The 25,890-nt window shown below is 34.1% G+C and overlaps 1 protein-coding gene across 10 annotated transcripts; it reads left to right on the top strand.

Moving 5' to 3' along the window:
* LOC128239208 (baculoviral IAP repeat-containing protein 3-like) lies at nucleotides 1-25,890 on the top strand. Of its 10 annotated transcripts, XR_008261840.1 has the most exons (18): nucleotides 51-140; nucleotides 2,130-2,246; nucleotides 3,563-3,623; nucleotides 4,047-5,089; nucleotides 5,408-5,522; nucleotides 6,609-6,763; nucleotides 7,078-7,141; nucleotides 7,584-7,721; nucleotides 8,059-8,249; nucleotides 8,345-8,516; nucleotides 8,838-8,936; nucleotides 9,262-9,811; nucleotides 16,869-16,918; nucleotides 20,775-20,820; nucleotides 21,499-22,032; nucleotides 24,338-24,492; nucleotides 24,767-25,243; nucleotides 25,719-25,890. XR_008261840.1 is itself a non-coding variant. In XM_052955745.1 (13 exons), exons 3-13 carry the CDS (start codon nucleotides 2,419-2,421, stop codon nucleotides 9,453-9,455), a joined length of 2,250 nt encoding a protein of 749 aa, XP_052811705.1. In that variant the 5' UTR covers nucleotides 1-140; nucleotides 2,046-2,102; nucleotides 2,405-2,418; the 3' UTR covers nucleotides 9,456-12,719. The 10 variants fall into 10 exon arrangements, 9 of the variants coding, with proteins under 9 accessions (XP_052811705.1, XP_052811702.1, XP_052811707.1 ...); XM_052955745.1 differs by lacking the exons at nucleotides 2,130-2,246; nucleotides 16,869-16,918; nucleotides 20,775-20,820; ... (2 more) ...; nucleotides 24,767-25,243; nucleotides 25,719-25,890 and adding exons at nucleotides 2,046-2,102; nucleotides 2,405-2,436 and having other exon boundaries at nucleotides 1-140; nucleotides 9,262-12,719; XM_052955746.1 differs by lacking the exons at nucleotides 16,869-16,918; nucleotides 20,775-20,820; nucleotides 21,499-22,032; ... (1 more) ...; nucleotides 24,767-25,243; nucleotides 25,719-25,890 and adding an exon at nucleotides 2,405-2,436 and having other exon boundaries at nucleotides 9,262-12,719.

Raw genomic sequence — 25,890 nt, 5'->3', positions numbered from 1 at the left:
GGAAAAACCTACTTTTGCATTGGCTGAATCATAAAGTGATAAGGGAAAAGGGAAGTTAAAAACAACTGATAACAAAATAAAATGATATTTATAAGGGATAACAATATTGTTAATTGGTTCGAACAAAGTCGTAACAATAGGTAAGTACTGATTTTATCTTAAACTAAAACAAATAGCTTTTCAAAAATCCGATCAATACAGACGGCGCACATTGCATATATTTGAAATCTTAAATGGGGTTGGTCTAATTCGAAAGGTAATTGTGTTCATCGACAGTCAATCTCGATTTATTTCTATAGAATAGCACACAACATTAATCTTAATTGTTATGTCAGTAACTTAAATACACATCAATATATCTATCATCATAGTTGCATTGTAACTAAACGAGTTAATTACTATGAGTGTAATATCTTTTTTGTATTATGTGTATAAAAATGAGCAATATTTTGTTTGTTTTCTGTATATGTATTTTGTCTGAACCAGTGCACTACATCTAACGAACACAGACATATAACTGTTAAGTCAAAACAGAAGCAAAAAATATCCATGCGTGCGTGTGTGTGTGTGTGCGTTCGTGCGTGCCTGCGTGCTGCGTGCGTGCGTGCGTGCGTGTTTGTGTGTGTGTGTGTATATGTGTGTGCGAAGGTGCTCGCTTGTGTACTCGCGTTTGTGCCAGCGTGCCTTCTTTTGCAGGGCTTAATAATAAAGTCCTTTAATAAGTTAAAATAAATTTATAACTGGATACTGCGATAACAGTATTACCTATGTACGTCTTTGCAATATGTCAGAGCCAATTATTTTTTAATTGAATTATAGCTGTTCAAAAAATCAAATCAATACTTATGCGACACAATGACATATATTTGAAATCATAAATGGTGGTTTGTTGTAATGTCAAACGTGATATATTTATCGAGTGTTTTACCTCGAAGGTGACTGTGTCACACTTCCGCTCTCAGTGCAAAGAATGTTAAAAACTTCATCTCACTAGCTGAACAATCTTACCGTTTGGTCCAAACAGTAGTAGAAATCCGTAAATCACACACCTTAGCACCAGTAATGAGGGCTATGGTCTGGATCGTGACAGGCGCTCAGGGGCATTATAGAGAATAATCGAAAATTACCATGTTCTTACCATATAATGGCGTTTTGAGCCCACTGTATGTATTCGTGTGTTTTGACAAATATTGTTTTACAATTTAAGTAAGCTATTGTTCTGCAACATCCAGGTGTCTATGATCATACGTACGGATAAATATATCAGTGTAGCGTAACCTTAATCAGCGTGGTGAGATAGGGAATACCCTACTTTTGATTTGGCTGAACAATAAAGTGTAATATGTAGTTAAAACAAATGATAACAAAATAAAAAAGATATTTACAACTTGATAATTATAGTGTTAATTGGTTTGAACAAAGTCTGAACAATATATAAGTATCGATGTTATCTTTAAAAAAAGAAAAAGCTTTTCAAAAAATCCAATCAATGCAGATGACGCATATTGAATATATTTAAAATCTTAAATTGGAGCTGATCTAATTTCAAGGTTAATTGTTTTTATCGCCAGTGAATCGCAATTTATTTCTACATAATAGAACAAAACATTTATCGTCTAAGTCTTTTGTCAGTAACTAAAATAAACAACAATACATATATGTCATCGTAGTTGCAGTATTAAATTAGTTACTTACGAAGTGTGTACTGTCTTTTCGGATTGTATGTGTGTAATAACGTTTGATAATTTGTGTGTTTTCTGTGTTTGTATATTTGTTTATATCGTGGAATGGCAATATTTGTGTAATGTTTCGTTTAAATCATTTTTTAAAGGCATAATTACCCTATTTTCGTAATTCATATTATTCCATTGATTTTATTATGCGAATGGATCTTTGCAAATGCAACTGTTTTATGACGGATTTCTATGTGGTGTGACCTATATAACCAATTCGTTATAAGTTGTGAAACGATATGTTGCATATAATTAGTTCTGATTTTTTTTTAAGACGTATAACAAATAATACTTTATAATTTCCTCTTTCAGAGAGGAAAAGTGTAGCTGAATTTCTGTAAGATGGATACCTGTTCCATTTATCAAACGGTAATACTTTATAATTTCCTCTTTCAGAGAGGAAAAGTGTAGCTGAATTTCTGTAAGATGAATACCTGTCCCGTTTATCAATCGGTAGGGTCGAACGATTCTCCTACGTTCAAATGTGCCGATTATAAAACGATTCGTTGTAAGGTAGAACTTATATATAATGTTCAAGGGTGTAAATAACAGACTAAGCCTTTAGTAGCATTTAATTGTTGAACTATTTTATCAAATGAAATGACAGTATTTTTCAAAATTTTCCACGTTCAATATTTATTTTAAGCGACGTTTATTTTTCGTCCATATAGGTTGAGCCGTCAGCATGTTTGTCGTTCATATTGTAAGTGTACCTCTTAAGCTGGTCGTTTATCGAATGTATGTTATGAGTATCATGCAGCCAGACGCCTTAAAGGAAATTTGCGCTGGAAATATATAACTGTTTGATAAACACGGGTTATTTTCGCCAGAGGAAAAATACTCATGTTAAATACCATGAATGATATGTAAATGACAAACCACTTGATATGCAATGCCTACATTCATAGTGCTTCATAAACCGTACCTTACACAAACGCATGTTCAGTGAAAGTGGAAGATAAAAGAGGCTTAAGGTCAGAAAGGAGCTTGGGCTTGGTCAGTAACAGATTAATCTTAACCATTATATGCCTTATCTTTGTATAAAAGTTTATAAACATCCCAATGTTACATTCGAAATGCAAAAAACGTTCGTGTACTACGAAAATGATGTAGTTAATATTGGCATTGATTTAATAAATCATGCACAATGTTCAATGCACTAAGATTGACTTTTTCTCTTGATAATCTCGAATTGCTAAGAACTACAATCAATTAAAACACTGTCTTAATTAACAAACGCTTGGTATCCAAATTTACAATGGCATACACACTTCTACCTATACAGCACCGTTCTGTACCTGTGAAGTGTGTAAATAAATAATATAAATAAGAATATGTATTTTCATAATAAGACATTTCCGAAAAATTGCGTTTGCTTTTTATTGGTAATCTGATAAAATCTGCTTTCGTAAAATTTGCTCAACTCCTAATTACACTTTCCCATGTCGCAACGGATATATGCATTGTGCTTGCTAAAAAGAGAACCTCAAAACGAAATAAAGAAAATGAGTTCTATTACAATCTTTAGTTTTGTTTCGGTCCTTCAAACGACTGTGGACGGCCCATAATATAAGGGATCATAGTTCTGATAGGTATATTGTTTGTTAGAACAAATATTATCGTTTTACTTGTATCAATTATTGTTTTAAAGGATTGTTTTCATACATTATTTTGAGACTTAGGCTTTTCGATTTTTTTTTCTTTAATTTAAATTAGCATTTCAGAAATTTTATAGCATGGACCTACTTTAATCACTAACAAATCATAAATTTTATGCTTCTACTTTTCAAAAGCAATTCTACATACTTTTATAATTTACCTGTTCACAGAACGCAAAACAACCCATATATGACACGCATAAGAAACATCGATTGCAGAGCATACCAAGAGGTAAGAATTGGAATATCATGTTGTATAACATATATTCTTTGGTTGTTGTGCCTAAAGTTGGATACATCCTTTTTGCACGCGATTCAGGCACGCGCTTCAATCACCTGCTTAATTATGAATTGAGAGATCAATTGTATAAAAAATCTAAATTTAAAGAAGTCTTCGTCCTGCCATGTTTGCTTGCATAAAGCAGTAGCCTTTGTATCCTTATTGTTCATACAGTATATATGTACATGTACTGTGTTCTTTAGTGGAGTTTCTCATATAAATGTTGGTTGCTTGATTAAAGCAATACAGTTCAATAGCCTGTTTTATATGACTTTACTTTTTATGTATTAAAATGTGTCATTGATATCTTTGTGGCTTTAATCCTGATAATTCATTTACTTCTTTTACGTTTAAAGGAAAAATGTTCTTTTTTAGGTGAATGTAGTGGTATTCTGTACAAAACGAATGATGCAGTAACAATCAAAATTTCAAGAAACATTTCGAAAAAAAACATCAGGAAGAGAGTTCAGACGATAAAAACCATACAATATATATTAGGGAAAGTTCAATCATTCGACGGAATTTACATGAAAGGCGACGGGATGTATTTAATATTCAACCCTTCAAAGAATTATCAAAAGGAAGCACAGGCATACAGCAATGTATCCCTGAAAACAGCTTGTCGCTTCTATTCGGATCTTTCTCTATTTGTTCCTAGTGGCAGTGTAACAAGCGTTTGTATCAGAAACGAAACTTCATTTTTTCTATTTGAAAGGCTTGATGACTATTTAAACGCAAGTAAAGATAACAAGAAGTTTTTTAGAGAAAGGTATTTCTATTTAAGAGATATAAGTGTACCTGTAACTGATATACAAAGTTTTCTGGATCAGATTGCTGTTTGCAGACAAACCTTTGTTAGTGAGGCTAACATAGTATCATTGGTAAGAGATCAACGAACTGAAAATGTTAGCATAGACAGAACAAGAATGCCAAATAGCCACAAAAGACGCACTCGGAATTCAATTGTAGCACCTGTACAGCGGGAGATTCACAATAACCCTGTTACAAGAACCCATGAAGAAACCGGTGTCAATCAGACACATGGTGATCATCAGTCTTTTCAAAATAGGTTTTTAACTGGTCCATCGGAGGAAGATATCATTCGCTACACTCCAAATCTGTATCGTGCATTATCGGATACTACGATAGATGGAGGAACAAACAGTTTCATGAATTTTAACAGTTCTCATTCAAACGAAACGTCAATTGCAGCTGAACACGTACAACGTTCAGTTATTGCTCAAGCATCGCCGGATGACAACGAAGTCATCTTCCAACCTTCTTATTCAGTTAGCAGTACTAATCAAAGTCTATTAACGGAACAGATAAGTAGACATACGACAAACCTCGACGAACAACAACAAGGAATGTTAGATCGACATATCCCAGACAGACTACCGCAGTTTACACCTCGACAGGTAAGCATATCAAATGTGACTTGTAGTGAGTCATGCAAAGTCAAATCCTTTCATAAACAAGCAAAAAAGCATATTGAGGACAAAAAGTTATTGTGTTTGTAAGACATTTTAGAAATGATACGAGTGTAAAGTATTTAATAACAATCTAGTATTTCTAGTTTTGTGAACTTGGTTAGGTATGATGCTCATAAAATACAAATATTGTTAAGTTAAAGTCACAACAGGTTTGTGAGTGCTGACCTTGTCCACGTAGTTCCCAAGGTTCTATACTACAATAGCACTGCACAATGTTATTTTACTATCTGTTCTTTAACCCAGAGAGCCCGGTATCCAGCATACGTGGACAAATCGACACGTCAAAGAAGCTTTGCATCTTGGAGGCGGCAGCTACCAACTCCTACTGCCTTAACTGGGGCTGGATTCTTCTTCACTGGTGATTCAAATGTTATCTTAACCAAATAAAAGAACGGGCGCTTACCCCTTACTCAAGTCAAATTGATGCAATACGAACATGGGTCGATTCGAGATATTTACGTTAGAGGGGGCGAACACGGTGCGATTTGAGCGTATTTTATCACTTTTGTCTCCGATAATGAATTTAAAAGAAAACTTTTTTATGGGTGGGGTGGGCTAGATCTGCATGTATACATTATCTAATTATGGACGTCTTTTGAGTTTAAAATGTAATTTTGATAATCTGTCAAGTGAAATCACGAGAGGGGTAATTTCACTGAAACAGAAGTCTCTGATTGTTACATACAAAACTGTTGTTAAAAACAGTACTTTATACGTTGATGCAAATGGTGGAACTTTAAAACGAAATATTATATTATTAACTATTAAAGCAGTCTTTCCGATCCGACATTTTTACTTTGGACATATGTAAAACTATGCAAACTATGTATTATTTTGTAAAAATGTTAGTTATCATTTGCTTTGTCCAAAAGACTTATATGGCAAGGTTATGTCCACTATAAACATATGTTATTTCCACACAAACATTTCCAAATATAAAACATTTTATTGTTTAAAATAAATAAATGGAATTAATTTCTCTTTTATCAAAACACCATTATCATGTTAACCATTTTGATAACAAAGGTTTTGGTATAATTACTTTACATAGTCTCCAAAAGAGTAAAACGATATTTGGCAGCAATTAGCGATATACCAAACATAAATGAGATCATTATTATAATTATATTAATTTTTTTATCTGCAGCAAAGCAAATTATATCCGGAGTTACTTTTCCTTTTCGGAGTCTCAGACACCGATGTTATTAGTCGTATATACATTAAGGGATTCCCGATAAATTCTTATCAGTAAATGTTTATGTCGATATATGATTGGCATCCTATGTGAAAAAAGCAACACCAATCAGTTCAGTGAACTATTTTATAACATATACACGCATATGTATACTTGTGTTAGTTGCGTAAATATCTCGTATATGATCTTTGTATGCACGACTTTGTGAAATAAGTAGTACGTGATAATAACTGGTTAATTTATAACTAGGTAAAGACGACTTGGTAAGATGTTACGAATGTGGAATCGGGCTAAAAGATTTCAGTGATGGAGATGACCCATTGCGGGAACACACTCGGAATGCACCTAAGTGTCGATTCATTGTTGACTATTTTGGAAGCCAGAGCAACATAGACGCTTACAATGTAAGCATTCTAAATGGATATGCATTTATTATAAACACAAATCCTGTTTACAGGTAATTTTCGAGATAACTCACTGTCGTCCATCACAGAGAGAGAGTGTCATTTTACATTGTAATTATTGAATTATAGTCAAGGTATATATATATAAAAAGTTTAAGTCTAAGATTTTATCAAGATATAGGATTGAAAATTGTCTTGCGTACTACTCGTTTCTGTTATTTGCTTATTAGTGAATAACATGCATTAGAAGGCCATGCTTTAAAAACATCATTCTCCATTAACAATAATCTATAAATTATGTTTATTTAAACTAGAGTAGGATGGAAGACCCAGACGAGATTCGAAGAAGGGGATTGACTTGGTTTCTGGATGCAAAAGGTATATTTAAAACAGAAAGTGTGTTGTTTCTTTTAAAAATGTCTAAAGAAAGCGAAGGCCATTAAAATTACTAAAATATGTATAGATCTTTTGTTCAATCATTTGAAGCCTTTGATGTCCGATTACGATTTCAAACGTTCGTCAGATCAAAACGACACAGAAAACTATATTCTTTAATGCGCTAATCTGATAAGGAAAGAAGTAAAGCATTCATTTAAAGCTATTTATCAATTTTAAGAAATAAAAATGGTTATATACATAAACCGCTCTGGAATAAATATGATTATTTTATTTTGATTGTGAATAAGAGGTTATCTTTAAACAAGGTCTAAAATATATTCATCTGCATCATAAACGTATATCAACCTCTGCGCTGCCTGCGACTGTCCATCAAGTTTCAATTGCATGATTAACAATTGAAATTTGCAAAATTATATTTAAGGAACTTGCGTGACACAGTATCAAGCGAGAAACGAGAGCTTCCGGTCATTTGAGTCAAGATTTTCATCGTACAAAACGTGGCCAATGTCTGCTGTTCAGAGGCCATATCAACTAGCGGAAGCGGGGTTGTACTACACGGGTAAAAATATACATATTTAGAACAATTATTCATCTAAAACTACACTCTTATATATTTGTTTTCGAGTTATTTAAACATTTTGTTACACATTTTAAATTAATTTGTTTAATTACAATGAAACTTTGTCGTTATTATCTGATTGTCTTTACTTTATCAGTCAATTAATTGGACTTTCCTGAGCTATTTCATTCGAAATGACATAAAAACAAAACATTTTCTGTACTGTATCTATTGACACTCTCTTATATATAAAAAGGTTATAATGTTTATTACTGACATATATAATGAGAGGCTGATTGATATGTCAAAGTACGATAGTTAATTGTAAACATTTAAGGCCGCGAAGACCATGTTCGCTGTTTTGCTTGTGATGGCGGTTTGCGGAGATGGGATCCGGAAGATGACCCATGGATCGAGCACTGCAAATGGTTTCCGGCATGTCCGTTTGCGCGGGAGCAAAAGGGAGACGAATACATTGCTCTAGTTCAAGCCACAATGGACACCGACATAGCATATAGCGAACAAAATGTATGTAAATGTTCTGCAAAATAATTTAGTGGTAATAGTTGTTAAATTATTTATTGAATATGTACGCTATAATTTATGTTTTACCACAATCACAGGGTTGCAGTGAACAAACGAGTATATCACAGTCCAATACTGACCTAGTTGCAAGAGTGGAGAATCTGAATATTAATACCACAGATATCGAAGAGCTAAGACGGACCTGCACAATCGATATGGGGTTTTCTAGCCAAGACTTTGACATGGCGATTATTCAGTTATCTGAAAAAGGTGTGCACATGAATAACTAACTCTTGTAAATTTCAAATATTAATAAAATATATAAAACAGAAACCGACATCACCCGTAAATATCTCTTAATTAGACGACCATTTTTTAAGTAAACTACTCAAAGTTTATAAAGGCTTTTCTTGTAGGCAGTTAATTGTTTACCAATTAAATAAATTTTGTTCACGGCTTGCGATAAATGCCTTAGTTTGGCACACTGGTTAGCTGAAATCTTTGGGCTGAAATTCAATAGCTTTTAGACAAAATACATACACTGATATATAATTCTAATGTTAGTTAGTACAATGAAATTTATTTCAACAGGAAACTCGCGTCCGACGATAGAAGACTTGATAAATACATTTGAGATCCTTGGTCAGCGACAGGAAAATCATGCGGCAAAACAAAGAAGTCTTACTGAAGGTATTTCATGATTTCATTTTAATCGTTGAAGAAAAACAACGATATGTCTGAATGATGTTGTTTTTTATGTCATATGTCCATTTCTTTACTTTTCCATTTTTCCTTTTATTTTTATCATAAATTCAGATTTTTGTTTCAAAGCAAAAGTGTATGAAGCAGACAATCAATAAAATGTGTTTGCATAATCATCGCTTTCAAAGGCTTTGGATTGCATCGACTTTCCTGTTTTATAATAATAAGCAGAAACTCGAGTTTCAAGGAAGTAATGCATATTGTTTGATAACATTACTTTATTTCTAAAAACTCTGTTTCATTATTATCACAGATAACTTACTTCAAGAAAACCAGCGTCTCCGCAGCATGTTGATGTGTTTTATCTGCCAAACAAACCAAGTCAATGTCTTATTTCTCCCGTGCAATCACCATCGATTGTGTATAGATTGTGCCAGAGAATATTTCACAGCATGTCCAGTATGTCACAGACCCGTCAACGATATAATTAAGACCTTTATGGGTTAAGAAGAAAACGCGCAAAAATACGTAAAATACACAAGGTTGCATTAGATATTGCTTCAGCTTATTGTTCAATTAGGTGGTTGCATTTCTATAAATAAATGTTTAGTTCATGTTAGCTGTATCAGACCTATTCATCCGAGTACCATTGAAAATGGCATTCAAAATTAATGCCAATGTAAACGTTCCTGTAGAAATATGACCCATACTAGACGATGTTTCTTGCCAAACAATAGGAGGGGAGTAATTACGACAGGAGTAACCATGCCTACTTCTACAGCGAAAGTCCACTAATAGGATAAGAGGGAACCGAAAAGGATGTGGACAACTGGAATTATTCGCGTGACTCTAGGTGATTTAAGGTATTTATATATAGTTTTTTATATACTGAGTATAAATATTATACATGATGCGGTTACAGAAATTATAAAAAGAGAACAGTAAACTAAAGGCTAGTATTAGGCGGATAATAAGGCCAACGATGATCTGTACGAGATAGGTTGATGAATGGTATTCCATGGTATCCCTGGGGACTCTGGTGTCCGATCTGCGACAATAGAAAGAAAGATCATCGACAATGCCCCAAAATGGAAAATACACAATAACCGTTCAACATTGATTTACTCCACCGATGTGGCAAACTGACCACAATCGACAAAGTGTAAGCGAGTGGTCGTCGAATTTACTAACTCGGAGACCCGTAATGGTGTATTTGATGCCAGAAAATACTTTATGGCTAGATTCCTTGTCAATAAATTGCGTACAAGGCAATGGGAATAACTCTCATATGAGGCTCGTAAACTTAAGAGCGAGTATAAACTAACTAACGTTTTGGTATTCGGAGGTTAAGTGCTTAATCTGATGGCTGTTCAATCCGGCCAGCGGAAAGTCCACATTCGTGGCATGGCGGCTATCCAGTATGTGAGATGGTCACTTTAATTGCCGCTACTGCTTACCCATACGTGTACAACTGTCAGATGGATGTCCTGAGATATTTGTTTTGCAAACGTTGTGTCATATATTATGTATTATTCCGTTTTAAATAACAGTGTGTTCGAACTTTTCATATAAACCTTAATATTTACTAATAGAATGCACTTACCTGAACATTTAATTTTGTCGATTATACATGTTGTGAATAATCATATCTGAATATCAAGTATTATTTGTCTAGATGTATAGATCACAGAAATTGTATCCGCCATTGCTGAATAACACTATGTTTGTAAAAGTTTTGTCACCACTGAAAACCAACTATTTTTTTCTAATTACATTGTTAGGATTAGTAGAAGTTTTGTTTTGGGTATAATGATTATGAACAATGATTAGATTTCGTACCCTGAAAGTAACATTTATACTTTGAAATGTTTTTTGTACATCCCTTAAGAATTAAAAAATGGCGATCTACACGTAATCAAATATCACTTGACGAACGTTGGTGTTTGTGTTCTAATGAAAGAGACATAGCATGTTAATTCAATTTTGTATATAATATACCAAAATAATATAAACATTGATATTTAGTTTGTATCTTTTTCCTATTGCTTTAGTATTTGACTTTAACTTGTGCATATACTGTTTCTTTAGATTAAAATATGTTTCGACACGTGACATAACTTTATGTGTTACGACGATGTACAGTTGTATAAGTCTTATAAATTGTCTGTTCTGTTCATGTAGTTGAAATGCATGATCTTTTTTTAATTATAGCTCCGAACTTGTTTATGATATTTGACGTAATCGAGCAAATGAATTAATAAGATACTGAAGGTCAAAAATGTTTAGAAAGAAATCAAAAAGAAAACAATAATAGTTCTTCATTGACCTCGATAGGATTTGAACTACTTTGCTAAAATACAATGGCAAACTAAAAGAAAAACGAAAGTCAGACAGAAATGTTAGCATTTGATCATCTTTTTCTCCTTAATTCATTAAAAAAATGGGTAAAGGGGTGATAATTGGTTGAAGCTATATCCCTGACCCGATTTTGTTTTTTGTTAACAATATTTCCAACAAAAAGGGCGAATATTATACGATGAACGCAACATTTTCGGATATGTTCGAATTGCCAATCTTTGCGTATTAATACAATTTTAAATTGTTTATCTCGTTATTGTTTGTATTGTGTCAGCAGGCCACATTTAATTTAAATGTTGAAAAGCCGAAAGGCCTTCAATCGATATCTGTTCTGCAAACTCGAAAATGGACCGTTATGAATACAATCAAATTAAATGCATCGTTATTGTACATAATGAAAAACAGAGCGACTTTAAAAAGTGCGAAAGGAAAAGGTCAATTTGTAACAGGAAACTAACGGTTTCCGTAAACTTCAAACACCTTGGAGTACTTACCAATAAATATAACGGCATTAGCGAATAGGTTGACTTTTGTTGTAAAAGATTACGTTGCACGCATTTTAGCTTAAATGATTATGGCTTAAATGACAAGACAATGCATCCGCTTGCATTTCGATTTACTATCGGACAATTATAATCTAAAGTTCATAATATCAGTAAGGAATACATTCTTAAAACATAGTATCATCATGATAATTTAAATGGTTAAACATGGAATCAGTACATGTGGTGCTAAAGTCATGCTTTTTGCAACAGTAAGTTAATTTCCTTAACCCTTTTTTGTCTTAAATAACTTAACGAAAACATATAACAACACATACGTAATAATTGCACATCAATTACAAAATGATGCACACTGCATCAAATCTTAGCATTTTATCCGTGTAAAAGCATATTAAATATTTGTGAACCAGCTTAACATTCAATATTCAATTCAGGTTTCTGTGGTAGCTGCTTCTTTAAAAATTATAACGTATATACTGGAAGGAAAAGTCGATTCAATGCTGTCATGTCTGTAAACACATTATATATATGCGATATACTTAAGAAGATATCGATTCTTAAACACTACTGTGTATATAGCTTTTTAGACGCTACTCGCATTTTATAATAACACATCCTGTAACTAATTCTACATTAAAGTGTGTAATATAATTTTCCCATTCGCGCAATATAGTGATAAAATATACCCAAACCCTACTTATTTAAGGGAACTCCCTATTAAAAGTACTAGTTATGTTACTCAGGTACTTCCTCCATACATTCTTTCCTCCTACTTTCTCTTTCTTTTCCCTATATCTCCGTAGTACAGGTCAGTCAGTTGGCAGATATCCCTCATTCATAGAGCTTTATGACCCCGGTTAACACTTTTATAAATGTCTATTGAAATAGGCACATATCGAATGAGGGTCGGTTTGTTCTGCTATTTTCAAGCTCAATCAAAAGGTTTTAAACAATTAACACATTTTGAATTAATGTGTTGGTTGTCTATGCTTCTAATTCTTTCCGGTGATGTTCATGAAAATCCTGGTCCTACGTCATCTCTGTCAGTCTCCTCTTCTGAAGCTTATACTGCGATTAATGGTAGCTTAAGTATAGTACATTACAATGTGCAGAGCTTTTACGGCAAAAAAGACATTTTATATGCCGACCTTCATAACTTTGATATCCTAGCCTTTACTGAAACATGGCTCACGCCTAACATTGAAACGTCTGAGATTATATTTCCTGCTTTCCATACTCCATTTAGAAGAGATAGATCTAGTGACCTCCATGACGGTGTCTTAGTCTATATTAAATCTGACATATTTGTGTGAGAACGACGTGATCTAGAAGTAAACGATGTAGAGTCTTTGGCTTAAACTACGCATGCAAACAAAACGTCTTTTGCTTGTTACTTTTTATAGACCTCATAATTCCACTTTTTATGTTCTGGAATCCATTACCAACTCAATGTCACTGGCGGTTGATACTGGTATAAAAGATATAGTCATTACGGGAGATTTTAACATTGATATGAATAAATCATTATCTGGACAAAAGATTGAGTCATTATGTCAGCAATTGAATCTGTCACAAGTCATCCGTGACCCTACTCATTTTACCGAAACGTCGGAATCCCTTCTCAACTTATTCTTAGTTTCAACACCAGATATTGTACTGAAATGTGGTGTAGGGGAACCTTTTCTGGATCAGCTAGTTCGTTACCACTTCACTATTTTTTGCATATTAAATTAAAAAAAAACACACGGTCGGATCAACATTTAAACGAAACTTTACACATGGGGACTACGGCAAACTTCGAAAGCTTGTGTCATCTTTTGACTGGAATACATGTTTTCACAGGAATATTGATATTTACGCTATATGATTTACCATTCAACTTATGATATTTTGTGAATTATGTATACCGTCAAAGTCTATAACGATTCGCACTCAGGACCCCCCGTGGTTTCATAATAAAATTCGTAAATTACTCAGTCAGAGACGCTCAAACTTTGAAAATCACTGGCAAGCTTACATGACTATTCGCAAATCATGCTAACCATATCATAAAAACTGCCAAACAATCACATTATGGAAAACTTGCCTCAAAACTTCGGAGAAATACCTTTTTCTCTTCCGATTTTTGGAAAACTATAAAACATTTTACGAGTGCTACGCCGGCTTCGAAGCACATTCCCCCTCTCATTCACGACGGCATCGTATGCGAATCTAACATTGACAAGGCAAATATTCTGAATAACTTTTTTCAATCTCAGAGCCTTCTGATTATTTTTCCAACAGACCTCTTCCTACTGTCTCTGACGTCCCATTCCTGCAAGATTTTGATATTTTCCATCAAGATGTTATAGATTCAATTAAGGTACTAAAAACTGGAAAGGCAACAGGACCTGACTCTGTAAATAGCTTTGTACTTAAGGGAGATAGCCACCGAAATTTTACAGCCCCTTCGAGATCTTTTTATTACTCTCTTCGTTCTGGTAAAGTATCCTAACCATGTGGAAACTGGCTCATGTCTGTGCGATTTTTAAGACATCAGATCTCCAAACTGTTGGTAATTATCGTCCAATATCCATCTTGAGTGTTATTAGTAAGGTTCTAGAAAGGATTTTGCATAAATACATGTTTAACTTCTTCCGTCAAAATGACTTCTTAACCCCATTTCAGTCGGGGTTTGTTCAAAATGACTCCACTCTAAATCAGCTTGTATCTATCTATCACTCCTTCTGTCTTGCACTAGACGAGGGTAAAGAGTAAGGGCAGTATGTGACATCTCAAACCCCTACTCTTTCTTGTCTTTATAAATGATATCGTACGGGAAATAAAATCACCCATACGTCTTTTCGCAGATGATACTACCCTGTATATTATTGTCGATGATCCTTTGTCTGCAGCTCAGCAACTAAATGATGAAATGAACAAAATCAGTATGTGGGCAGAAAGGTGGCTTCTATCATTTAACCCCGCGAAAACCGAATCATTTTTAATATCTCGAAAAACAAACATACAGGCACATCCACTTATTTGTATGTATAATATTCAAATAGCGGAAGTTGCTACTCATAAACATCTCGGCGTCACACTCGCCAATAGCTGCTCATGACATGAGCATATTAACTCCGTCAAAACCAATGTATCGCAACGTATTCACCTGATGCGATCATTTAATACGTCCTTGATGGCAAATCGCTAGAAGTCTTATATAGAACATTTATTCGGCCACTATTGGAATACGCAGATGTAGTTTGGGATAATTTAACGCAAGCTGAAGAAGAGGACCGAGAGAAGGTTCAGTATGAGGCAGCACGAATAATTTCCGGAGCAACGCGACTTGTCTCCATTTCAAATCTTTATATAGAAACAGGACTTGAATCTATGAAGGAGACGAAGGCGGAAACACAAACTCACTCGTTTCTTCCAACCACAATATACTTATGGAATTCACTTCCGGAAACTGTTCGTTCTTCGACATCCCTGCCCTCCTTTAAATGCAATCTTAACAAGAATAAAAAATAAATTCCAAATTTCTACTATGAAGGCGATCGCAAATGGAGCGTCATACATGCAAGGCTGCGGATGCATTGTAGTAATCTTAATGAACATTTGTTCTCTAAAAACATTATCAATAGTCCAAATTGTCAATGTGGTGATATCGAGGACACCTACCATTTCTTTTTCACCTGTCCCCTTTATCGTGCACAAAGGCATCATCTACTTCGACCATCTATCTACTATTATGCCTATGTCACTTCAAGTACTACTGTTCGGTTCATAATATGCCACGGACCTGACCAACTCAACGATATTCAATCATGTTCAACACTACATTCGCCAAACTAAACGGTTTTGATCTACTTAAGATAATAAGAACAAACCAGATTCTACAACTGGCCTGACCTATATATGCCCTGCCCCGTCTTCCCGCTTCGTGACGTTTCTCTCTCTTTAGCTTCTATCCTACTTCCAACGCATTTTGCTAATTCCTTCATTTATCAATCACCTTTCATCTTATCCATCAAATTATAACGGTACCGAAAATATAAACATCTTAACAACATTTACACCATAACAAGCAGCTTTAAAGTGTGACAGAAGCGATGCACAGTATAAGCTTTTAACCTTACTTTACACTTTTGTCGTGAATATTTTGTTATGTGCATATATCACTTGCTTACTTTGCCTGTACTACTATGTTAGAAAACCTTTCATTATTGATTCATTATTGATTATGCTCTAATCGTGTGTATTCCCTAAAATGTATCTTATCATAAGATACATTTTAAGGAATACACACGATTAGAGCATAATCATAACATTCTTATGAAATAAAAATAATTAAACCAACATTCAATAACCTGTTGTATTAAACATTTCATTAGAATGACTTAATTTTATCAAACTTCCACAAAAAAAGTAGTTTAGTTTAATTACTAACGATACCAAAAAATGCGTCAAGAACAGAATGCATCGAGCCGGGATCCCCAGTATTTGCAGGTAATGACCGGACCCACTAGACCAAAGAGGTTATTGAAGAAGGTTTAATGAACTATATAAACAATTAAAAACAATTTGTAATTTTGGGAGAGTTTGTAAGTTTTAAACCAAAAGTGTTAACATTCACCGCATTTGTGTTTTGTCAGATGATCGAAATGAGCCATGACTAAAAAACTTTCAAACAAACAAACTGTAAGAGAGTGACCCCCCATGTTAAAATGAACTCAACGAGAAATTACCGGAAAGAACATTACACAATTGACATTTACTCGACTTTTACCACAAAACAAAAACCATATGTAGTTACCGGAAGTAACATTAGCGACATCGATTTTGGACAACCACTATCAATTATAGCATTGTCAGCGACGATTTATCGATTGTACTCGATAATCGTTTCATCACTAGTAGAATTAGATTTTTGGCTTGTTTCTGTTCTATTACATTACTTGAATTTGAATACAACTACAATTATGTTCGATCGTGTTTATATTTTCCTAATTTCTATAATAAGAAAAAATGTGCATGATTAAACATATTGTAATGTGAAACTTGAAATTTCCAGAGTATCCAGGATTCCTGCTAAAGAAGCTCGATTACGATTACAAATTGAAGGTAATAGTTGTTTATGTTGACATGTAAGAGATCTATTTGAGATTGAGGTGAAATTAACAATAATCAAATTCAGGCCCTTAGGTTGATAAATTTCTTTCGGCAAGTGGTGCATAACAAGGAATTAAAACATATACAGTAGACATAATCATATCATATAAAAGCATATCACTATGACAAACACACCAGGTCCAAGGATAACTAAACCAGCGTTCCGTAAGTAGTTCTACTCTTCGCTTTTGTACTCACCGAAAGGAGATTGCAACAATTGTCAAACAATATTTTGACGGGGAAAATCTCCATTTAATAGTGAATATAGACACATGCAGAGGTCCGCTGACAAATACGGCTATAAAAACTGGAGTTTAAAATACTGAACAAATTACATCTTTCTTGAAAGCGCCTTATTTATTTTGTTCTAAAAAGGCGCCAAAACATGGACAAACTTTCTTCAATATTTGTTTATATGCAAACGATCGACGGGTATGGCTTGTAAATGCCATTGTATTAGAATATATAAAGCCTTTAGTTTTTATTGTATTATTGTCATGTTTTGCTAGAAAATGCATGTTCATTTTTACCGAGCCACCTTGCGTAGAGCGAGACATAAGTGTCACAATAAAGTTTCAGTGTACGGGCGTCCGTGTGTCCGTCTGTCGAGACTGAATCTGTCCGGGCTGTATCTTTACCAAACGTTGTAGGATTTTCTATAAAAAAAACACGTCATTAAGGATTGCCATGATGAGTTTGCGTAACGCGCACAAGGCACAGGGATGTTCCTCAAAGGCTAAGGTCACGCCTAGAGGTCAAAGGTTAAAATGATTCCTATCCGGGTTGTAGCCTGACCATGCATTTTAGGTTTTATTACAAAATGCCATAAGAGTCAAACAAGATGGGGTGGTGCGTCGCTCACAATGTCAATACCTTAAACGTCAGGGTCTTGCTAAGAGGTCAAATATCAAAATGAGTACTATTGATAGTCCTGATCTGGACTGGATCTTGTCCGGGCTGTATCTTGACCATAACTTATAGGATTAACTTGCCATGTATGTTCCCCATGTTGAGGCTTAGTGTTGCAGGTCCATTTTAGTCTGAGTAACAATCGCATCGAAGAGTATTATGACTGTGTCAAAGGCTCTTTAAATAGGATCGACATTTTGGCGTGATTTGCAATTTTCGCAATTTGGCGTACAGCTTGTTTTGAGCATGACGATTCGTAAATGTACCCAGTGTCCAATCAGAACTGACATTGGCTTCATCAAATGTTCTCCTCCGACTGCTCACTCAAGGTCATTTGTGCATATTTGGGACTGAACAGCTACAATCAGGCGAAAACTGCAAAATCAGTTGAGAGTTATGTACCCGAATTGGCGTAACACACTAGTAAACATCTGTATATGTAGTATAAGTAGTAGTTATGGTGGTAACTGACAAAATACAGACTTGGAAGGTTAGGAATGCTTTCTTTTGACTACATCCTCACTGGCAGAAGATGACTAGAAGTTCAAAACGTTTATTTTATATCATGATAAATAACTAGCTAGCCATACGACGAAGTAATAAACTGTTAATATAGCTTTGTATGCCATGGCAAACGTTTATAATTAATCAAATTAAAGTTACACTCAGCTTGTACAAATAAATTAACTGTACCGATTTAGATGAAAGAGTTCACTAATGCTTTTCAGTTATTTGGCATTTTGATAGAGCAATCTTCAAAATTAAAGCTACTTTTGCAAACCGTACGAATAGTTTATATGTAACGTCTATATGAGAGCCTACCAGCATAAATAAATGATGACATGTCCCTAAAAATACGTAGCCATTCAAACATAATTGTGTCAAATATTTGAAAAAAAAAACACTACGAAGAATATATTTCAAACGCATACACCGAAGGAAACTCAATTCAACTGGTCACTCGATAAGCTAAAACGCCTTTCAAATAAAAAGAAAAATATGTAAGTAGGGCTTACAGATTATTTATCTATTTTACCCAAATAGGAGCACCAAACAGGATCCAACAGGACACCTTCGCATTGTGCTTACGTTAGAATATTTGTTTAACAACAGTGCGAATGATATAATATAATGATTTCATCAGGTTGCAGTTCATGGCCATGAGTCTATTCCAGTGGCGTATTATGAAAGTCTAGCAGCGGAAGCGCCCTTGTCCTATATAAGGGCGGTACTCGGAGCAAATCGATAAACACCGAGACCCTTCCGAAAAGAACGATTTTGAACTTTATCTGATGACGGAACTTGTTTATATCCCAACACGGAACTGCAATATTCATCAACTGGGAACACACAAGTGATGCACAATTGTTCATAATGTATTTTTTGAGCATGCATTTTATTAATGACACTCCCAAGTTCTCTTCCTGCCCGAATGAGATACCTTTGCATGTAAACGAGAAGTCACCCTTGTCTTGAAAATTGAGACCAAGGTATTTGCATTATTGCACAATTTTGATCTCATTTTCATGAATATGGAAATCAAATCTTGTTCGCTGTGTACAGTTTCTGTAAAAAGCGTATATATGTAGGCCCACAGTTGATAGGAAGGTATAAGAGTTCTTCGCCCTAATACACTACTGTGATGATTTTGTGATCTGTTTGTGGTGTTTGTATATTTTGTCTTTCGTTAAGTGTGTTTGGGATACAGCTCCTTAAATGTGATAATACGGGTCCAATTTACTAGTTCATATTTGTACGTACCCACCCGATGACACTAAACAAGGAATCTATTATTCATGGCCTAAACATACTTCACTATAAACGTTTATGTGGAGTTTATTCTGGTTTTGCTTTCGGTACAGAATGAAGTTTACATGGATCCGGAAGTTAACCTAGTTGTAATTATCAATACCAACGACATATCAATTAAACAACAAATATAAATAAATAATATGAAACTGTCATAACAACTTGGGTTTATATTCTCAAAGAATGTTGATATGTTAAAAGTACCATTATTTACCGGTCCTTTGTACAAATTGATCGATACTTGAGGTTTTGTGGTATACCTATTCTACATCAACAGATATAATCTACAAATAAATGGTGCGGTTTATTACTCAGTCCGTCTGAATCAACTATTACAATACTTATCAAAATATATAAGTATGGATTTACCACAAAAAAGTATTCAATTCCATGTTTGTCCCTATAATAAACGCCTAAGCTTTTACGTCATACAATATACTGATATCGTGACTGAAATGACTCATGACCTGAATTAAGAACTATAGTTAATGTCATATATTTCACTTTGCTTGTTTTATTTTTTGGTTTCAGGTGCGGTATAGTTAATAATAATTTCCCTTGTAGTCATGAACGTGTAATATGGGAATTTCCTCACTTTAGTTTTTGAATTTTTCCATTTATGAGGATTACGGGAAAAGCTATGTTTATACGCTATAAGCATTGGAATTTTATCGTATGTAATTGTTTTTGTTTGTATTTTATTTCGGAATCCCAAATGATATGAAAAATGAATTATTTGATCATGACCGTTATCGCGGTTTCTGATAAAAGCATGACGAAATTGTAAAGGGGCTTTATATATAAAACGATAACAAAACCTTTTTTCCTTTTATAGCGGTATCACTTTTTATGGTTTTATTTCACTTTGTTTCCAAAAGAAAGCCCGGTTACAAGCAATAATTTTGCTATATTATGGCTTTCAAATTGTTTCATTAAACACAGGTTTCAAACCTTTTAAAGGAGATTCACATTTTGACAATGGAACAAATGCTCATCTACCAGGGAAGACGAATTGACAATACAGTATGTTTATCTTCTTAACATCAATAAAAACTTCCTTCTTTTTAAACGCTTTCTTTATATTTTAAAGAAACCTGATATGGACATGATTACCCGAAGATCGCGAGGAATGACAGGTGCGTTCAAAGTAACATGCTGCAATAAAATCGTTCTAAATTATCATAAGACAGTTGTAGTTGTTGTCTTATTATATGATATAATACTAATAATAATATTTATTATTATTATTATTATTATTATTATTATTATTATTATTATTATTATTATTATTATTATATTATTATTATTATTATTATTATTATTATTATTATTTTTATTTTTATTATTATTGTATAAATTCGTATACGATCACATAATTTTAGAAAAAAAATCAGTGTTACAAATGAATATTTTGATTGCAGATCGTCATGATGAATTACTAAAAAGAAAACAACAAGCAAGTACAAAAAAAGTTATAATATTGGGGAGAGTCAGCAAACACACGTGTACAGTACAATAGAACGGACCATCAAAGGCATTCAGATGAAACTCAAAAATGTTTAAAAAAATGAAGGCACTTTCGTTTTCATAACAGATTCTTTTGTAATATTTCATCACTCTGAACAATATAAATATGTTATAGTTGACTATACCAAAATTCTTTGAACGGCTTGCCCTACACTCCTAACGTTCCCTTTATTCATAACTGATGCAAATTGCGTTGTATATTATTAAAACATAATGAGTCGTTTTTCGAAACAGATGACAATGACAGTAAAATGACAGTATTGAACAATTCTGAAATTGTTTCACAGAAAAGACACTGGATCGAAGAAAATGTGAGCATGAAGAGAACTAAAGACATTGAAACAGTCGCATCATTGAACGGATTAGAATACACAAACCCTACAACTAGACCACATGAAGAAACGGAAAAAGCTCTTCAATCTACTGTGCAACACCCAGAGCAGAATGAGCTATCACAGGATCTACTGTCTAATCAATTTTGTCGAAACTTGTATTTCTCATCATCGGCTGCGATTATTTATCCTACTATGCCAAATGAAGTAACGAACAATTTACATACTATACCAACCTCTAGTTTAAACGAAGCTCCGTCAGTTGCAAACAACTATCACTCAGTAATCGCACAGGCAACGCCGGACGATGAACAAGTTACCACCTATCAAGTCCAGTCGCTTGGCATAACCGATGATCGTCCAAAAACAGACCAAATGAGAAGAAACACGTCGTCACGTATACACGATCAGCATTATATGTTCGATCGACATTTCTAAGGAATGTTACAGGAGCCTTCACATCGACCGGAAAGCGAATCTACGGGACCGGTATTTTTTTACTTTTAGCTTTTTTAAACCTTTCTTTAAACAAATATTAAAGATATATTACGAATGATATTATACTAGTGAATTTTTTATACGCATGCGGATATTGGAAACAAACATTAGAATAAAACCTACATGTTCAGCCAATGAGATTGCAGATAAGCGACCATTAATTAATTGACTTAATCATTGACAATTTCAACGTTCGCGCGTGTTTAAAGGTCCGCCTTTTGCCAAACATTCGATACACTCTCCCTGCGTCAGATTTTGCGTCGACAATGTATTAGCCAATAAGGTTGTATTCTAAGTCAGTTAGATGACATGAAGTGAATCCTTAATGATTTAGAATTCACTTCATGTCATCTAACTATTACATAAAGGTCCGTAATTGTAAAGTTGGTTGGATATATTTAATGAATATAAACTTCATTATACTTAAAGACGTAAACATGATCAAAATACGTGATGGCGGCTGGGCCATGCATTGTGCATTGCATCATAAGACACTATATAGCAACAACTTAGGACAAGAGTCGTTTCTATAAGGTGTTTGTAAATTCTTATACCTCAGAGAGCTAGGTATCCATCCTACGAGGATGGTTCGGTACGTCAAAGGAGCTATGCGTCGTGGATACGTCAGCTACCAACACCGACATCGCTTACTACGGCTGGATTCTTCTTTACTGGTACAGCAAATATAATCAAATCTAGACTCAAACAATAAGGGTGAAGGGAGGAAACAATAAAAAAGAAAAGTATAATAGTACAATGACAATGTATTCAATCGTTGTGGTAATATGTTCATATCAACACAGAAAAATATATTATGGCCATCCTATATGAAACAATAGTAATAAAAAGGTGAAGGTAATAATGACCGTCTCCTAACTACCTAAAAACAGGGGTACTTTCAAAACGTAACTGTTAGTAGGGTTAACACATTTATTAAACCAAGTATCAAAATGAAACTTACCAGATTATGTTGTGATTCTAATACATTGAAATACATGTGTATGATATTTAAGGGTACTGTACACCAGATTGGCACCTAAAACAGTTTTTTTTCTGTAACGAAACTCAGGACAATTATCTAATAGAATGTGTTACGCTTTGATATCATAATTGTAAAAAAAAGTACCAAAATGTAAAGAAAAAATTGTTTCGGAGACCGGGTTCGATCCCGTGTCGCCAAAATTGCAGTCCAGCGTCGTATCCACTGAGCTACGACGGGTTACTCTGATTAAGGTAACATAATTAAAATATATACCTACCTCGGTAATATCACGTGATAACACCGACTAGCCAATCATGTATGAAGGAATGATTTCTACTAGGTAGACATACCAAGTAATCTTTTTTAATAAAAAAAATACGAAATAACTGCTAAACTTAAATAAATTGTAAATTATGCGGTATTTAAGTTAGTAAGTTTCAATGCATTGTACACATCGATGCAAAGTTTGTCAGTTTTCGACAATTTTCTTCTTTGTTTTCGCTATTTTATAATACGGAGTACAGCCCCTTTATGGTTGCCGTTCAAGAATGTATATTTCATTATGATTTCCCATATTTACATTGAATCCAGAGCAATGCACAAAGCGAAAGTAACATACTTGTTTACCCTTTGATATATCAATTTGTTATATATAAATAACTCATATATTGCAATGCAGTGTACTTCCATCGAGCGGTATAGCGATATGCGCATAGGCATCGTATTAAAATAACTCGAATTCGTGACAAATCTTACCTAATTTCATCAGCATTTCAAGTTGGATGTTATCATTCCTTTTATCGCCTGCAATTGCTTTTATAATGACGTATTCTTTACGCCAACATAGCAGAACTGCACTTAGGACATAACATAATATATAATATTTTTTCCCATCCGTGATGAAGTTGCTTTGCTGTCGTCCTTACTTATTTTTGTCGTAATCTTATCGCGATCCCATCCAATTGGGACCATGACATCAAAATAAGATAAACTTTATCCGTCTTCGATTTATCTCGAGATGTCGGTGAAGGCTAGGATTTGCATGTATTATTGCATGTTTTAGATTGAACCTTACCTGCGAAGTTAAACGGTCGAAGTTTCATGGACATGTCTAAGACTATGTAACATATAAAACATGGTGTCACACCATTCTGCAATTTTAAACCAGAAACTGCAACATAATACAATTATCTGATTATGTTTCTATAAACTAGATCAATTGATTTCGATTTATTTTAAATATTTACTACATCTTGTTTTTAACCAAGACTATTTAAACATCATTATGTAATATCGGGCGGGTTTGAATATTAGGAAAACATGACTTAGTGAGATGTTACGAATGCGGAATCGGGCTGAAGGATTTCAGTGACGGAGACGACCCCTTGAGGGAACATGTTCGGAACGCACCTACATGCAGATTCATTGTTCGGTACTTTGGAAACCAGGCAAACATTGATTCTTACAATGTAAGTTCTGATGCATATTTCTTGAATGAAATTTGTTTAGATTTAAGCAGGGCTGTCTCCAGAGCCATAACTATGAATTTTTAAATAACGATAAAAAGGGCTTTTACTCATTGTTCCAATGTTGTTGTCGTTTTGTTAACGAATGAGTTATTGTGTGTTCACAATTATACCTTAATGTTTCAAAAATATGTTTTTTGTTGCTTGCGTCTATATAAATTTAAACACATAGGAAGCGTTATTATGAATATTCATATTATATCTATATTAACAATAGAGCCGCAATGAAGACCCGCATGTAATACGAAGAAGGGGTTTGACTCGGTTTCTGGACAAGAAAGGTAAAATTGAATAAAATGCATAATATTTCATGGCAAAATGCTTTAAATCAATGCTAAAGACCATTGAGGAAGTAAATAGCGTTTAGATTATTATTTCAATGTTTCGAATTTGATCGCCTTTTACAAATACAAATATTGTTTAGTTTGTATTTTTAAACAACTTCGGAAATCGATTGAAGTGTGTTAAGGATATCTTCTTCGCAACGCAGCCTCTGATTCTAGAGATCCAGTTGAATACATTAATTACGTTTGAAATGTGCATCACCCTCTTGAACGTACTTCCGTGACACGTTACGATGCTAGGAACGAGAACTTCCGGTTAATGGATTTAAGGCTTTCATCATACAAAACATGGCCAGCGTCTGCCGTTCAACGGCCATACCAATTAGCAGAAGCTGGACTGTTTTACACAGGTAGATGGTTGTTTTCGTCCATCGAGCATTCTGTTAATTGAAGACATATTTTTTTTTCTACCAGATATTATAAAAACAGAAAAAAGGTTTGTGTTGTGTTATGAACAATGTTTGATTATAGCAGATGATACGATGGTTTTAAAAGTTTGTGTTGTTATTTATTAAATTATGATTGAAATTATTACAATAGTGTTATTTGTGAATGCAGTACTATTAGCAATTTAAATCGCTTAGAATATAGGTTATAGCAATCGTTTTGTAGAAGCGTTTGAGCATATTATAATAAATTTTGATAAAGCTCTTTTCCGTTTTAAAAGACATATTTACATCGCGCATTAGTACTTGTTAAGACTTAACGTCAGCAGAGTTGAATACGGTCGTATTGAACTAGGTGGATTTCGGAAGCATTGTTGCGACATGATTTTATTGCATATTTACGTTGCGTATATATGAGTTTTTGTTATATATTATTTAGGCAGTTAAGACCATGTGGGATGTTTTGCTTGTGATGGTGGGCTCCGGAGATGGGATCCTGAAGATGACCCATGGATCGAGCACTGCAAATGGTTCCCGGCGTGTCCTTATGCGAGGGGGCAAAAGGGGGACGAATACATTGCCCTTGTCCAAGCGTCTATAGAAACCGACTT

Source organism: Mya arenaria, chromosome 6 (assembly GCF_026914265.1).
Source record: "Mya arenaria isolate MELC-2E11 chromosome 6, ASM2691426v1".
Classification (NCBI taxonomy): Eukaryota; Metazoa; Mollusca; class Bivalvia; order Myida; family Myidae; genus Mya; species Mya arenaria.
The sequence above is the reverse complement of the archived record's forward strand: the minus strand, read 5'-3'. Positions and strand labels throughout refer to the sequence as shown.